The following is a 17,619-nucleotide window of genomic DNA, read 5'->3' as shown; positions in this document are numbered from 1 at the left end:
AATGGTCGACCGGATTCCACGGCTTCATAACTCGCGATTCCCCCGAGTCTTTGGATTACCTAGATCCGCGTCGGTTTTCATATTGTCCGAGGACTCTCTAGCGTTCGCCGGCTTCCTGCAATTATTCTCTATCGTGTCCGTTGGTCAACAGGTCCTTTCTTAAGACAAATATTTGTTTGTATAGGTTGGAACGTCTGGATATTTATACTACTCTAGATGATAGTACTGTTCTAGAGATACAGGGTGAGATTCCTGATTCGTGGCTGGCTTTTGATCAGAATGTTTTATTTATATTGCTTGGTATTTTAAGTTTCGTTTAATTCTATTTTTTAATCGTTTTAATTCTATAGTTAGATGTTGAATAGTAATCAAATTTTTAGAAAGAAGAGCAGACTTCTTAAACTATTTTTAAACATTACAGATGGTTTCAGCATTATAGCTGAAACAGGTACCATTAATACAGGATGTTTCATTTATTTTGATCGTCTGCTAAATATCTTAAGCGTGCACTCTTTGGTCTATTTTTTTGCTAGTCGCAATTTTCCCACGAAAATGCAGGAATTGTACCAAAATGTGTACACACAAGGTTGTAATTGTAAGTACCCTGGTAGCAGTCTCGAAAGAGTGTTCCCGGTTTAAACTTCGCCGTGTCCCTGCACCCTTGCGCGTCCAAAACTGTAAACGAGTTAGCCACTTGAAGTGGAGCGATTCGTTTCAGCGAGTCTAGGTTAAATTCCCTTAGCCACGTGTTAAAACGTGAAAATCCCTAACAGGTCGACGATATTTCTGGGTGATTACAGTGAGACCAGGCAAACCGCCGCCACCGCCGCGGAACCAGTCCCTGGAGGATTGGCCACGGCCGGATCCATCCAGCAAACCGGTCCGACCGCCGCCGCCGCGGGTCGAGACCAAACATCTACCGTCACGGAGCGAAAAGTCCTCGAAATCGTCGTCACCGTCCTCCGTCTCCTCAACGTCATCAACCTCCTCGTCGTCGTCGTCCTGGCAGCCGGCGGCCTCGACCACCTCAGACTCGATTTACGCGAATCTGGGTAAGTTCAGGCCCATACAATGTAACTAATGGAACCACGGCAAGTCTCGATGTTGTAACAGCCATACTCACACACGAATCCTCGCGCCAGCTGCTTCCTCTTTATTATCTCTCTACGTTTCGTTCAGCAACGATTTTACTTTTTTTTTTATCTCTCTCTATTGTCGCGCGCGTCGCTACGAGTATTCGGGAACCGATCATCCAACCCCGACTGGGATGACCGTCGAGAGTTGACCTTCGATAACCCTCCCCAACCCCTTGATCCGCGACGGTTTATCATCGCCGTTCGTCTCGTCGAGTCGACGTTCGATCGTCGTGAAGTGTCCGGGCTGCACGGAGCCACCTTATCGCGGGATCTTGTTGGAGCGTTTTGCGATTCGAGGGGACTCTATATGCGGTGGCTTTGGTGAGCGGGGTGAGTTGCCCTGGTATCGAACACTTTGATTTCGGCCGCGATAAACCGGGCGTTCCGCTGTGCTTTCATGGAAACGCTTCTTTACGAAGCAGCTTTTTTTTGCTCTCTCGACTAACAGATCGTTTGTGGAACGTAGTAATAGTTTAGATTATATTTACTGTTCGAACCCTTAACCGGAGGCGTCGAAAGTGACGCAGTGTGGAGTCTGACAGATTTTGACTGAAATTTGTTTATAAAATTAATATGATATTGACATTGGAACATCGACTTCCTTATTGCAATTAATATACATTAGTATATATTATAATATAATATCATTATTATAGAATTTTAATATAATACAATTATTATACAATTATTATAATATACGATTATTATTAACTGTTATAATAATAAAATTCGTCAAAAAATTTTTCATAGAGACATCTTTATATTTCTATGAAATCTAATCACAGACATACTATAACTTAATTATATTATATATAATAATAATTATAGAGAAAATTTAAAAATTTTAGTGTTAACCTTTATTTATAAATTAAATGCAACATGTATCGCACGATATGTCAATCAGACACCACAGTTAAGGGTTGAACGACCTTTTTATTGAAGTCGAATTGACCTTTGCACCTTGCGATTCACTATGCTCAGTATTTCCAGTATCTTCTTATCTCGTAAGTTGAAACAAAGGTCTGTTCTTTGATTGTCAACGCGCGAGTCTCGAAGTAAACGTTGACAACGATTCGGTATTAGCGTAACTCACCCTAACACCAGCAGGCCGGCTTGATCTTTTGTAATTTCCGTCGTAAGAGCGCTCGTGCGAACGCAGCGATTCCCGTTCGACGAATAAAAAGATAGAACGGCCCGATCGAAAGGGAGAATCTTGAATCGATCAAAGGAGGAATTTTAAGTCGATCAAAGAGAAGAGTTTTTAAGTCGATCAAAGGAAGAATTTTTAAGTCGATCGATTGCGAGAATCTCGCGGCCGTGTTCTGTAACGTAGCATAGTGTATGCCATACGCGTTTTTACTACTTGTGTATACGATTTAATCGGAAGAAGAGAATTATACGTTTCTAACCCGTTACTTTGCCTGTCTGAGGAACTAACTGCCTATCGTAGAAGATGTTATTTACAATATTAATAATAATAATAATGATAATGATAATAACGATGATAATAATAATAATAATAGTAATAGTAGTAATAATGATAATAACGCAATCGATTGTTCACGATCCGCTGTGATACATTATTATGTCTCGAACCGTGTTACGCATCGTGTCCCCGTTCTGCGACTCGCCCGGCCCCGCGCGCAACCGAAAGGAGTAAAAAAAGAAAGAGGCGCGTCGTTCGCGTACAGCGAACGGAATACGAACAACGGAAAGAGTGCGATCAGAAAGTTTGAGAATGGCTGACACGAATGGAAAACCACGATACAAGTTGTTATGAATCGACGCTTTCACACGCAACTACTATATACACGTTCCACCGTCATCATCATCGACACGCATCCACGAACAGAAACACACGCGCAATAACACACACACACAGACACAGACACACATCGACCCAACAACAGAGACCACCTACACGAATCAAAGAAACACCGTTTTGTAAATAGAACGACATTTAATGATGTAACATCGAATTTCTGTGTCTCTGAAATAAACGATTGTTGCTTGGATACAACAAAAAAACTGAAATCAAGACTACGAATGATAAAAAGAGAGCCTTGTATTTATTGGTCACGTGATTCCGATTTTCTTTGTGTCTCCGTCGATCAATTTGCGATGCTCGTGTTTTGTTCGTTGCACCCACACCCACCCGCCGTGTTTCGTTCGTTCGCGAGTGCTATTATTATGGGCAGCGATTATGCGCGATTACGCGCGATTATGCGCTTCATGACGAGCGAACGGAAGCCTCGATGACGCGAAACGGACCGAACCGAAAACGGATGCGAATCGATTCCTTCTTTTTTTCTTTTTGAAAGGCCGTTGTTGCGACAACGGCACGCTTTTGGCTTTGCCTCGTCGTTAACCGCATGCGACACCGATCCAGCTGCCGCTCTTTGGGAACGATCGGGATTAGTATGCGAGGGTGCAATCTGCTGCAGAAATTGTCTGCTCGGTAAGGTTCGATTCTGCTCGGTATTCTCCACGGTATCGGCTGCTTTCTACAGTATTCACGGATATCGGAGCTCGCGCATCGACGAAGCAGTCGATATGGTGTATTTTATTTACCCTGATCCTCTGCGAATCGTTTAACCAGTTACGTGTGTTCGACGACTAGATCCGTCATGGTGATGTGGCAGAATTTTCTGTCGTGACGATTATATCTGTCATGCGTAAAATTTTATTACAATTTCGTATATACGTATATAAAATGTGTAAAGGTCAAGACGAAATGGAACAAACAAGAAATTATAAATAAAATTATAAGATTGAAAGAAAGTTATAAATAAAATTATAAAATTGAAAGAAAATTGTAAATAATTTGAGCCGGATTCGTAACTTGATTATCGCGATACACGCTGGTGAGCGCTTAGCAAAGGGATCGCCACAGTTAGCTGGTTAAAGCGGCAACGACGTCGACGTAATTTTTATAAGAGATACGGCAGATTTATGCAACAGAAAAACGTCGGTAACCTCTGACAGCTGATACAGTTCTCTTGGATGTTCGAGTCTGGGAATGGACGCGTCGATGCTCGTGCAGGATGTTTCATTTGCGAATCAGAACCGACTTTAACTTGGCTTCCTTAATAAATAATTATCAGCAGCTTTGCGATTTTATAACGACTGTGGTCGAGCGGGTTTCGAAAATGCAGGCTGAAATTTCAGGTGAAAAAAGGTCTTGAATTAGAATACTGGAAATTCGCGGTCGGAGCATTTCCGATCTCGCCTCGCCGCGGCGTGCAAAATATTTTCAAATTGGCCCGGTCCCCGATTCATTCCTGTACGAGCCGAAGTAAAACAAACTCGCCCCCACCCCTCGCAAACATCCCTCGCAAACGTATCAAATTCATTCACCTGGAGGGAATTACCAAAGAGCGATCCGCCGAAAAAGTAAATCGCTGTTCGGCCGGTTTTGCAAAAATGAAAAGTCGCGACCCTGCCGCGCGCCGTGCGGCGAAAAGCCCGCGACGCACCGGAGAGTACCGTTTACAACCGCGCGACGAAACCGTCGCGTCCCGCGAATGGTGCACAGAGGACGCGGCGCACACGACGAACGATCCACGAGCACCAGAATACGATAGCGGGGTGTATTTCCCGACGATAGCCACGCGAACGCGGCATTCTTTCGTCGCGCAGCTCGATCCACCCTTCCTCCCGGCACCCACTACTCCCTTCCGCACCCTTTTCGCTTCCCGTTTTTCGATATTCCGCCGAGCGTTTCGCCATTGACAAAAGTGGATCTATCAGCGAGTGACTAGTCGGAATATACCTTTTCCCATTCCCGGCCGCTGGACAAGGAATCGATTTCGCTTTTGCTCGGGCAGCCCGACTGCCGATGGGGGGTGGGAGTGGGGAGGATGGGGCTCGTCTCATTTCTGGATGGCGTCCGTCCCCTCCGTCGCGACGAAGTTCTGTCAAAATCAAAGAACTTTTGACAGAAATGTGATGAAACGTGACGATCTGTTTTTTTATTTTGAGGAATAAGGAGATAAATGATAGGGGTGGCGTGAAGATTTTCTTGAAAAATTTACGACTGATTTGAGACGTTGCAAATGTATTTATTTGATGTGATTGATACTTTTAATGTTTTTTTACAAAGATGGCAATGATGATAGGTAATAATTTTTGACATATAATAATAATGATAATAATATGATATAAGTATAATGTCAGTAGTCATATATAAATAGAATGATATAATAGTAATGGAAAAATAGTGATAATAGTAATGGAATTACAATAACGATGATAGATTATGCGATAAAGTGCATTTTATTAGGTTGGTGCATATGAATACTATATACTATTTAGTCCATAAAACCTGTCCTAAATGTTTAAAATAGCGAAAGTCGGTTGGCAAAAGATCTATATTTTATAAAATCTTATGTTTTACTTCATTTTATCTCGAAAAATCTGAATTTCTTGAAGACAGACATCTATGAATTAAACTCGTTACTTGGGAAAAATGTATTGAAACTAATAACAGGGTTAACAAACGTTCACAGTATATTCTCCTTATTTCTTATCCATTCTTCAACGCTTCGTCTTCACGAAAAAAAAGACATCGTCGATTTATCTCGCATCGATCAAAAGTGCCACGATACCTCGGCAACCCCGTCGCGCGGCGTCGTCGCTCCACCCCCTCGCGACGAACGCCCTTCTGTAAATAGTAAACACGTCGGTGGCGACGTTCGATCGTGTACCATTGTGTTACGCAAGGTTTCCTTAACCGGCCTGGGTGCAACTAACGCCGCATGTATTGATTGCATATTAGCATCGTGTTCTCTCTCTCTCACTCCCTCCCTTTCTCCCACCGTTCCCGGTTCTCCGTCGCGCGAAGAGAAGAGCGCGAGGGGTGGTTCCCCGCGGGCTTGGTGGGAGGGGGGGGGGCGCAGGAGTGGAGGGCCAAAGGGGGATGGCTTGATAACGAATGCCTGCCAATTCCAGGATTCCCGATGATCGCGCGCGGCAACTCCCGAGCAGCACTTAATTCGACGTGCTTCGCGCGGAATTTATAGAACTCTATTGAACCCTTTAGCCGTGTAATTACTTTCCCGGCCTGCTCACTCCCCCTCCCTTAGAGGGGAGGAGGGGGGTATCGGCGGGCCGAGATGCTCCGCGTGCCTTCCGTCGCAAACAAACAAATTTCGGTTGCTCGACGAGACCGCGGAATCGGGCACCCCTATGCCTTCTCTCTCTCCTCTCTCTTAGCCGTCTTTCTCTCTTTACCTCTCTCTCCCTCTCTCTCGAGGCAGTCGAAAACCGCATGCTTGAGTTCGAGAACGTTGCCGCTGCATCCCCGAAACTCGGGGATACGGTTTCTTCGTGCGAAGCGTGCTGGTTCGCTGCGGGGCTCCCTGAAGGGTTCAATGGAACGCTTAGCACCACCGCGGAACGACTTCTTGCCGCTGTGAGCCGGCTCGTTGCCGCGTCTTCCCGGGGATTATTTAGGATGCCCCGGGATAAAATAGTCTCTCTGTCGCGCGGTCGATCGTTTTGTGGAAGAGAGACTGCGGTGCTGGAACGCGGTGTTCTCGGGGAACTGCGAGAGGTATTGGTACCCGTTATGAAACACCACTAGGGGTTTGCACCTACATATCCAACAAAATATTGATTAATAAGAACAAGATTTATTTATCGTGATATTAACTTAGGTTTGATAGTGCCCGAATATTTTCGTGACATGGAAATTAGTGTACTTCGCTTAGCAGAAAATTCGAATTATAGTTTTAGATAATAAAATAGTTTAGTGAGAATATTAGTATAAATAAATATCAGATATTAGGATAACTGAGATAGGATTTTATCAGGATATTGCAAAAACAAACTTTCGCTCGATTAGTTCACTCTTGCTATTTTTTATTTATATCATATTAATATTTCAAAATTTATTACGTTATTCAGTAATATTTACGGTAATTTGTCGAGCGGTATTATAAATATTAAACGGTAACACTTTTCATTTATAGTAATATATTCATAATTGATGCGAATTTCATGCACCGTGGAAAGCGTTCCATAATAGGTACTTCTGCCTCAGCGTCTTCGACGTAAGATCTCGTTGGTCGACCGCTTTGGAAGCTTAAATTCGATCAAGCCTGACCTCGCTGCGGAGTGTCAATCACTGTCTCTTGTTCCTGCAAGTAGTTAGAGCGAGGCTCTAAGCAGCCCTAGGAAAGACTTGCAAGCCGGCAGCGGCCGCTCATGAATTTATCGCGGCAGCCAACTCGCGATTAATCGATTTTACGTTGTTCGTAATGCTAAACTCGCATAAACATCCGCAGCCGGGTTATGATTTGATTTCATCAAATTATGCTTTTGATTTTATCATCTGTGCCTGGCTAGTAAAAAATAGTAAAAATAGTAAAAATAGTGGCCAAATCGTATACAGTCGAGAAGTTTGTTCGACTGAGCGAAAAATGGCATCGTCGAAGGATTCCTTGTATTGGAAGTTAGGTATAGTTCCTATATAGTTTCTAGGTATAGTTCCACCGAGCATTAACCACCTTCAAGATCAAAGTACTTATTATCACCTTTCTGTACTCGATTAAATGTGAACAAAAGATGAAAATGTACCGATCATTATTCCCTTGCACTATAACAACGAGTCAGACTCGTGGCCAACATTTTGTACACAATTTAATAATTGTTAATCATATAGCAAATATGAAATATAATACAAGTATAAACACAATATAAATGTAAAATATAATACAAGTATAAAACATAATACAAATACAAAACGTAATACAAATATAAAACATAATACAAATACAATACAACATAAACTACAAATGCAATATAAAATACAGTATAACCATAAAATTAATTATTACGAACGAAAGGAATCGATTACGTCACGACAACCATCTCCACTATCCTACAGTAAACTGGTATCCTTAAAATAGCGACGAAATGGTAGCCGAAAGTTCCGCAGTTAAATTGCCATGCATCGAACTGGGACCGAGAGACAGACGAGAGAGAGAGGGAGAGGTCCGGCAGTTCGCCAGCGAACGCTGGGTGCCTTAGGATCGTCTCTGGTTCAGAGAGTGTACCGACTTGGTCGTAGTCCCGTAGGGACCCCTCCGTTCCTGGCACCCCCCGTCGGAGCCCCAACCCCTCCAGCTCCCGTAATCCGTAATGCTCGGTCGACCTGTACGTTTAGTCGCTTGATCCGCCCGGCAAAAACAGCCCGGCGGAACTTAGGGTATACCAGCGCGTTAGCGGGGCGTCCCCCAGAGTATCACCTGGAAGCGTATATACCGGGTCCTAGCTAGTTACCGTTAGCTAGCCTGTTTTGTGACATGCCTTGTGTCTTGTGGTACTAACCCGTGGCGCTTGACGATGGCGGACGTGCCTGCAGCAGCGGAGGATGTTACAGGTGAGGTGCGCAGCTCGTTGGCACCATCGAAACCCCAGCGTACAGCCAGCATGAGGGACCAGACGACCTCCCAGCCGGTCCTCAAGAAACACGGATCGTCCAACCCGGCTCTTAATCAGGATTACGAGGGCGTAGCGGTCGCGCCGACTGCGTCCGATTCCCTGGTAATGCTACTATTAACGGGCTTTTAACGATTTTTACGTGTCCCGAGAGGGGACAAGGTGTTTAAGAATTTAGACGAGGCAGACGCGGCCGAGAGCACAGGTGTCCCACGGTGTCTCTCTAAGGGGGATCCGCAAGCCGGACATCGATTTCCGGTTTGCTTCCTTTTCCTATCCGGGAGCTCTCTTTCTCCCGACTCGCGACTTTGTCTCGCGCCTCTGTTTTACTTATTTATTGTTTTAATCCGACCGCTTCGTGGGCCGGCCGCGCGAGATCATTTGTCGAGATTAGGGTCTTAGATTCTCGCGAGATTTATCGGGACCCCGGACTGTCGACGCTTAATGGGCTCCGGGCTTTGGCCACCGAATTAAATAGTAACGTGGAAGCGGTCGGATATAAATCACGATTAGATGGTACCGATTTGCATGAAGACAGTTTTATTTAGGTAAAGAGAGAGAGGCGAGCGGTCTGCGATCGCATAAGCTGATTCAAAATTTAAGGGGAGTGTTCGCGTTTTAGAGATATAAATTGTTCTTCGCTGGTAAGACGAATGGAGAACTTAAGTGGGATATACGCGATATAAAATAAATATGAATTTATGCGATCTTTCATTTGTTACCGAAAAGAAAGCATGGAGATACAAGTAAGACGCAATATGTCGTCGCGTAAGTTAAATTTATGCGATTTAACCCTTTATGGTCGAATGGCGACTCTAAGCCGCGCCTTTAAAAATTATTGTGCCACATTTCAAAATAATTTCTATCACGTTTACTTATATTTAAAAAGTTGGTAAGAGCTATTATTTGTCACATGAATCATAAAATTTAATTTTACAATGTACAAAATGCTCCAGGTTAAATAAAATGGAAGCACTGTAAATCTGAAGAAATGTTTTGGATTTTCAGTCAAAATGGCTCCGACTGCAAAGGGTTAAAGTTAAAGGTAATCAAACTTCTCAAGCAAGATAGTAGTCCTAGAAATTACTAGTCAGAGTATGATAATTAATATAAAAGAGTATAATAAAACAGGCAGCATATTGCTAATTCTCGTGCAAGTAGAAAAGTCGATGAGAAATTACAATTTGGAACTAGATAATGCAAAACCGGTTATTTCAGCGTCAAAAAGTCTGAATTCTTGAACACCTTCTGTCCAGCCTGGAATTGTTGGACCACTGTCAATTGCAGAGACTATAAAACCAAAAATTATCTAAAGCGCTAAAATTGGTGCTAGAAGATAACAGAACGATCCCAGTCGGTTTTACAAACTGGAAGCTCGTTCGTGGCGTCAGTTTTGCAAGATCGTCGGTCGAACAATTCCAGAGATCAAGTTGGACGTAAAACGAGCCCTAGGTGTTCGCCGTCGGATGGTTAATGGCTGATTCTAACCTCGGTTCCCCGACTGTTCCAGACGTCGAACGACAGTCATGTATACGAGTGCCTTTCCAGCTCGCCGGAGTGCGACTCGAGCCTCGAGCTCCGACACGCGGTCGGGTCTCATCTCAGCAGCAAGAGGAAATCCGACAGCAACGCGATGGAGACCGCCGGCCCGGAATTCAAATTTCATCAGCAGACGTTCGCCAGATCGACTTCGCTACCGTATTGCGGCAGCGAGACCGAGAGCGAGCTCTACGCACCGTACGGTTTTTATACGGGCGATGAGGTACGATTTCTCTACTTACGTTGGCTCTTGGCGCATCGCTCGTCGTCGTCGTCGCCGCCGGCCGAAACGTGACAGCGTGATACTGCCGCGTTCGCACATTGCTTCCTGTCAATTTGCCGTAGACGCGGCGGTTCGCTTCCGACCCGAACCGGCAGAATTCCGCCGGAGAACGCAGCCACCATGCCAACTGGCGGCCGCGCTGATCGAAAAAATGCATACGCTGCTGAATAATAAAGTTAGAACGGAGTTTTATCGCTCGCCGCGACCTATAGTCGGCGCGAGTTCGATCCGAGCCTCGAGACCGGGCTCCCCCCACCGAGGAACTACCGCTCTGCCACGCCCAGTTTGCTCCGCGGTGGGCGTGGCTTTCTTTTTAAATTCATTTCTCGCGATCCAAGATTAATCCTCGAATTTTTATTGAAATTTCGAGATCTTTTCTCTCTGATTCGATCACTCGACTTATAATTTGCATCGATAAAAAAAATAAAAATATATATTTATGTAGGAAGCTATAGCTTCTCCAGTGACGATAAAAATTCGTTCACCTCGAAATTGGCTCGTCCAAAATTTCTTTTAATTTTCGCAGTGCAAACGGTGGCAGCTTTCGTTTTAATAAAACGGGACGGGATGTAATAATTTTGCTCCGGTTCCATATAGATCGCGCGGAATTTATGATGGGATTTTTTTAAAATGCAGGGCCCGGAGGAGGATCAGGACTGGAAGAGCAAGGACGACGAATTAAGGATAAGCCGATTGAGGCAACGCAGAGGTCGCAGCATAGTTCATCGGAGCCTCGAGGATAATTACGGGGCGGTGGTGGTTGCGAACCACGAAGCCCTCGCGCAGTTTCTCGAACAGGTATCTACGATTCTTGGCGAGTTCAAGGACCTCCGCTTATCCTCTTTAGCCCGCCATCTGAATAAGTTCGCTATAGATATATCAGAATCGTGTACTACCGTGATAAGACGTCGAGTCGGTTTTGATATATAATACTGTTTATTATTTTATTACATTTGGTTTTAAGAGTACTATTTTAACTATTTTATTTTATTTTCATTTTTATTCTGATTATTGATCAGTTAGCTGTTGCAATCTCTTTCAGAAATAACTATACTGTACATGTTTGATTCAGTTCATACTTTGTACATAACACTTTTATCAACTATATAATTTAATAAAAAATACTAATGTCTTCGCTATAACGAGTATACTTGTCAAAAAACAGTTAACCAATTAACCTGATCAATTTTATCTCTCATGATTCAAATTAAACCGCGAAAAAATTCGCGAAGCTATCAAACCCCCACCTAATAACTATTAGAACAATCAGAATTGTGAATCAAAGCTCCAAACAATTATAAACGCCTAGTGAAACAAGTAAAATAAAAATCGTAATAAAATGGTAGCGGTAGATCGTGAATTCGAGCGAACTGTCACGTTTAGAAGACGTTACGTTTCCGGCGCGACGTCGCTGGCCGACGGGACACGGTGCATCGTCCCTGTTAAACCACGTCCGGACGGGACTCTATGCATGAGAAATTGCAGATCTCCGTTTCGATCTGTTGCAGCTGAACCAAAGCCCGCAAGTGGCGACGGGTCTGCGTGCCCTGAAAAACACGAATCCACGTCTGAGCCACTTCAGCATCGATACCAATACGTCGATCACCGCCGGTAGAAGAATATTTTATTCGGCGACGTGGAACGAGCTGAACGTCAGCCTGTGCGTCGCGTTCGATCTGGCCGCACACGTGTCGAGGAAGGAATTTTATATGGCGCCCATAATCGAGTTTATAGACAGCGTACCGAAGGAAATTACCGGCGGGACGTGTCTGCCGGGCAACAAGCAGCTCGAAGGTACACTCGATATCTTTCGTCTCCTTCTCTGCCTTTTTACCTTTCTCTTTTTCTCTAACCCTTTCTCTTACTCTCTTTTTCTCTATCCTCCTATGTCTCTTTTTTTCTCTCTCTATTTTTCTCCCCATGGCCTCTGTTTTACGCGAACTAACACTGAAACCAATGAACGGTCTACGAGGGTTGCAAATCCTCGATTCTAAAATGACGACGTTATTCGCGACACCCTATGACCACTTAAGGTAATAGAGCCGGTAGAGAGGTGAAGAATGCGGCACATATTATAAAAACAAGTAACTTGAATACACGGGTCTATCGAGTATGTTTCGTTGTTGTGTCGCGAGATGAACTGTGTTCTGAAGATGAACGGTGTCGAAAATGTAATTTCGGTGTAAGATATAAAATACAGCAATATGCTCTTTTCTGATAACAGTTTCAACTTCTATCCGATAAACGGTCCCGAGGTGTAAATACGTTCACGGCATTGGCCTCCCAATAATCGTAATTCGATATTAATTATCTCGATAACCTCGCCCAAGGAAAATCCTCCCCGATTATAATCCTCGCCTCCGTTTAATCGACTTTAAACGCGGCATGATTCATTAGCCGCGGAGCTGCATTATCTGCAGGTGCCTCCGTGCTGCAGTTTCCTAAGGCCTCGTGAAAAATTCAGTTACCGTTTCTCATTGCGGCGCGGCCACTGTTTCGTTAATATGGAGTCGTTAATCCCGAGTTTATGGGAGCGATAATCCCTCTTTACCGGCCGGTACCTCCTCCCCTTTATTTATTATCGCGGAATCGCATTGTGGAGGCTTTACTTCCTTTCGGTGCATTCGCTGTGCATTTAGCGAGCAATTAGGAACGTGTGTTCTGTCTTTGGACATCGGAGATAGCTGGTTTTCCGCGGTGTTTGCTTTATTAATTGATGGTAGGGGTTTGTGCGAAATGTAAAGCAAAGTGCATATTTTAGTGATGTGTAGGATGCGTTGTTTGTGCTGCTGTATTGTTTTAGTCGGTTTATGAAATTAATAGGAGAAATTTGAAGAATGTTTTATGAAGGTAAAAATGAAGTATGAATTGATAAGGAGAAGATTGTGAGAATGTTGAATTAATGTTTTTGGTGATATAATGTGGATTTCTATTTTATCTCTTATTATTAGTTTATCTATTATTATTAATACCTTGACAATCATCGCTCCTCGGTCCCACACGTATCGCGAATATCGAGGCGATTCGGCTGGCGACTAAAATGCTCGCGATTTCAATTTTCAGCGACCATATCGGTGTTCCCGCGGCTCCAGGTGAGCACCATACAATCGTTCGGGCTGACGACGAAGGACATGCAGGACGAGGGAACGGTCAGGGAAGCCTCGTTCGTGCTGCTGCAATTCGTGACAGCGTTGAAGAGCCTGCAGGCCCGCGGCATCGAGGAGTCCGCGCGCAGTCTGAGCAACGTGGTGCTCTGCAGGGAGGACAAGAACGCCTATTACAGGCTCTACCTTCTCCAAGGGTCTGTAAACCGACTACCCTTCGAAGAAATAGCGCCCTCTCGTGATTGGTTTACTCATTGTTCGGTAACGGCCGACAGATTGAACGTGGACACGAACGAGGAGAGAGAGCAGGAGAGGGTCTCGCTGTGCCGTTGCGCGCTCCTCGCGCTGCAGCAGCTGAACTTAACCGGCCGGATGCCTTTGATTCAGGAATTGCTGATAAGGGAGAAAGCCGTCACCTTGTCTCAGGTAGGAAACAAGTGCCACGATTGAATTAATAAAGAATTAACCCTTTGATGTATCATTTTCTTCACAGTCACCTCCATTAGGAATTTTTCAATTGGTATCATTTCGTAGAAGGGACAGAACATTAATGTTTATACCGTGACTGAATTTACTTGAATGCTTAAATATTAATAACGAGGTATTCGAATTTTATTTCAATTTTAAAGAACAGAATAATATTTATATTTAATTATTTGTTACTAGTAATTTCCATTATGAGTCGGACGATTGAATTTTGTTCATTGACCTCTTCAGAGATATTGTTGTATATGTGTACCTTTGGTTTTCTTAAAATTATTAATAATATAAATATTTATAATATTAGGTCTACCAGGAAGTTCTGTCTGCGAAGTGAAAGAATATACTCAATTTTTCGTACATTTAATGATATTTATTATACTACTTGATTTCGTTACCTGTAATCTTTTTTCTTTTTGCTAGTAAAAGGTAATTGTAATTTCGCGACAAAAGATCGTACGTCAATATGATAAATAACAATGTAAAGTCTGAAGTTTCTACTTTCGAACGCGTCGATCATATTTTCAAAAGAAATTTTTCCTCGAGACGGTAGGTGGGACACTGAACACATCTTCCTCATCGATCATGCTTTGAGCAGCGTGTCTATGAATAGATTGAGATGTTTGTAGATAAATTGAACAACCTTTTCGGCGAATGAAACTGGGATAGATTTGAAGATTGAAGAGAATTCTTTAAAATGATATTTTAAAATTTCTGGTACGATTTTGTCCAGTTGTTTTGTTGAACATTGGATGAAGAGTGTTTTTTCGATGATTATTTTAGTCGCTCTGAAAAAGGATAAATTCAAGTCTTCGTAGAAACTTTGATAAATTTTTCTCGCTATTGGGACTAATGCTAATTTAAAGATCAAAGTATTCCCTTTAAAATGGTATTTCGAAATTTATGATACGATTTTTTCCAGCCCTTCTACAAAAAATTGAATAAAAGGTGTTCTTTCGACGATTAATACAGTCCTTTTGAGTAAGACCAGATTCAAGTCTCTGTAAAAACTTTGACAATTTTTTCTCATAATTGAGACTAAATCTATTTTAAAGATTGAAATCTCTTCTTTAAAATGACTCCTTAAAATTTGTGATACGATTTTTTTCAAGCCATGTATTGAATTTTAAATTAAAGGTCTTCCACTGGCTTTAAATTCAATTATTTCCAAACAGGAATAAATTGAAACTTCTACTAAAATATTATCAAATTTTCTATTTCACTATAAATATTATCAAATTCCTGACACCAACGTTAATTTAAAGGTCCAACAATTCCCTTCGTAACGGCTCTCGAGAATTCGTGACACGATACATCCCCGGCCGTTTTATCAAAACTTTGAATGAAGGATGTATCGTCGACTTTTAATATAAACTTTCCGGGCACAGAGTTTTCGGGTGGGTAGGGTGCAAAAGAGTTCGAAGCTTTCAGCGGCGGGGTCCCCGGAGGTTCTTTGGTAGAACCTGAGACGTGTTCTTTGTGCAGGTGAAGTCGGTTCTCGAGTTTTCTCTATGGGGTCCGGCGGACGTGACCCTCGGCGGGCCGCGGGAGAGGGAAGTCACCCTTCAAAGATGGCTCGACCTGGAGAGAGCGAACGTTCTTCACGCCTTGGTCAGGACCAGGTCATCGCTGACCGTCACGGACGAGTACCAGCTATTGTTCTTGGTACGAACCAGCGCGAAAATCATGGGCGAGGCTTCGCTGATTCTCGACGAGCAACGAAATCGCTTATCCCGAGCACGATGATCGAAAATTCTGTACAAAAATTTTTTACCAGGACCTCGATTAACCAAACTGTACATTTCAAGATCTGTCTAGCGAGTAGCATTGCCTGTACAATACGTGACCAATTTTTATTCATTATAAATATTATAAATATTATACATATTCTCGATAATTTATTCTTTTCATATGGTTAACCCTTTGGACCGTCGAATATTTATTTGTTACGATTCTGATTTTTGTATTGCCATGTTTGGGGGATGAAAAGACTGCGAATGTTTGTATATTGTCGACTTTGGGTAATTATACATTTATTATGTTATGGTTTATATTCAGAAAAAAGTTATTATAAATTATGGTAATTATAAGATATTTTAACTAAGCATTGAGTCTATATTATACAACTATTTTTGGTGTAAGAAGTCAATTACTTTAAAATTGGTTGTAAAATTATAATTATTGTGTAATAGACTGTGGATTTTTATGCACAATGAAAAAATTACTTACATTAATCATAAAATACAGAAGCTGTATAAACGTTTCTTTTATTCTATAATTATCTTAGTCGATTGAAAATATTCCAAAAATATTTATCAATTCATTAAATGTATTAATTAAAATTAATTATTACACTCTCGTTTATTTACTCATTTTCATAAGAAATTCCTAAAATCCACAGTCTAATGATAAGAAATCGTGATAAAAAAATTGCTCAGTCATGAAAAATTACTTCACTATATTATATACGCTATAAATCTATAATTTTTAAAGCCGGTGAGCAACGAAACGTATATTTCTCAATTACGCGAAAGGGTAAAGGCATCTTCGAACGAATTTCTTTTATCAAAGAAATCATGGCCGAGGAATTATAAACGCGGTTTAATTATATGTTGGAAATTGTGCTCCGTCGTTGGTTCGGAGGGTTGAGCCGGTCAATCGAGGTCCTGCTGGAAATTGCGAGCCGTCGAAACGTTCCGTTTTAGGGTGGGTATCGAATGGCGCGACTCGTTTGTCGAGATTGAACGACACATCGCGGTGTACAGATCGATGGAAATTTATTGGCCGGCGTAAACGGTGCACGCGGATTATGTCATTGCGAACGGTAGGAATTTAAGTACGTGCCAATGCTCAATTCGGGCGCGCGATACGCCGCCCTCCCCCCCGATCGATTCTAGCGAGAAGACTCTCACTGTACGTATATGTTTATCGCATTGTAATTGCGCTTCTTGTATTATTATTAACTGCTAAGAACTTCTGTAAAATAAATCTCATCATGAAATCTTATCTCTCTTGTTGCTGATTTTACTACAAACAATTTAATTTTTTAACAATTTACCGACCGTCGCTCCACTTAATTTTTATTATTATAGGATAGTTGTAGCCTCTATAGTCTGTACAGCATGTACAGTCTCTGTAGATTTTATTGTCTCGGTAGTCTCCACTATATTATACTATATGGTATCTGTAGTCTCCATTATACTATACTATACTCTATAGTATCGACAGTTTTCACTATCCTATGCTCTATAGTATCTGCAGTCTTCACTATACGATACTATACTTTATAATATCGACAGTCTCCAGCTTATGCTCTATATAATATTTATAGCTTCTATTCTACCATATACTATGGTATCTATAGCCTCTACTCTACCATATACTATAGTATCTATAGCCTCTACTCTACCATATTCTATAGTATCTATACTCTCTACTCTACTATATTTCACATTATTTATAATATCCATAGTCTCTACTATACTATACTCTGTACCATCTACGATGCCAATATTTCAAAGACCTGAATTAATTAACTAATATCTTGACGATCATGTTTCAACGACGTGACGCAGCCTCGAGAAAGACGGAGCACTTCCGGCCGGATCGAATCAATAGCGAAGCTAGAGAGAAA

At 42.3% G+C, this 17,619-nt stretch overlaps 1 protein-coding gene across 4 annotated transcripts in view; it reads left to right on the top strand.

Moving 5' to 3' along the window:
* LOC144467619 (uncharacterized) overlaps positions 1 to 16,151 on the top strand; it is a 101,851-nt gene extending 85,700 nt beyond the window's left edge. For 3 of the 4 annotated variants that reach the window (XM_078176507.1, XM_078176506.1, XM_078176508.1), the window contains 8 exons: positions 801 to 1,052; positions 8,503 to 8,684; positions 10,090 to 10,341; positions 11,038 to 11,199; positions 11,910 to 12,195; positions 13,465 to 13,702; positions 13,781 to 13,931; positions 15,471 to 16,151. In XM_078176507.1, the coding sequence (XP_078032633.1) occupies positions 801 to 1,052; positions 8,503 to 8,684; positions 10,090 to 10,341; positions 11,038 to 11,199; positions 11,910 to 12,195; positions 13,465 to 13,702; positions 13,781 to 13,931; positions 15,471 to 15,731 (1,784 nt within the window). In that variant the 3' untranslated portion in view covers positions 15,732 to 16,151. The remainder of the gene's footprint in view (positions 1 to 800; positions 1,053 to 8,502; positions 8,685 to 10,089; positions 10,342 to 11,037; positions 11,200 to 11,909; positions 12,196 to 13,464; positions 13,703 to 13,780; positions 13,932 to 15,470) is intronic. The other variant, XM_078176509.1, reaches the window with a different exon arrangement.
* Positions 16,152 to 17,619: the final 1,468 nt, after the last annotated feature.

This window comes from Augochlora pura, chromosome 3 (assembly GCF_028453695.1).
Source record: "Augochlora pura isolate Apur16 chromosome 3, APUR_v2.2.1, whole genome shotgun sequence".
Lineage (NCBI taxonomy): Eukaryota > Metazoa > Arthropoda > Insecta > Hymenoptera > Halictidae > Augochlora > Augochlora pura.
The sequence above is the reverse complement of the archived record's forward strand: the minus strand, read 5'-3'. Positions and strand labels throughout refer to the sequence as shown.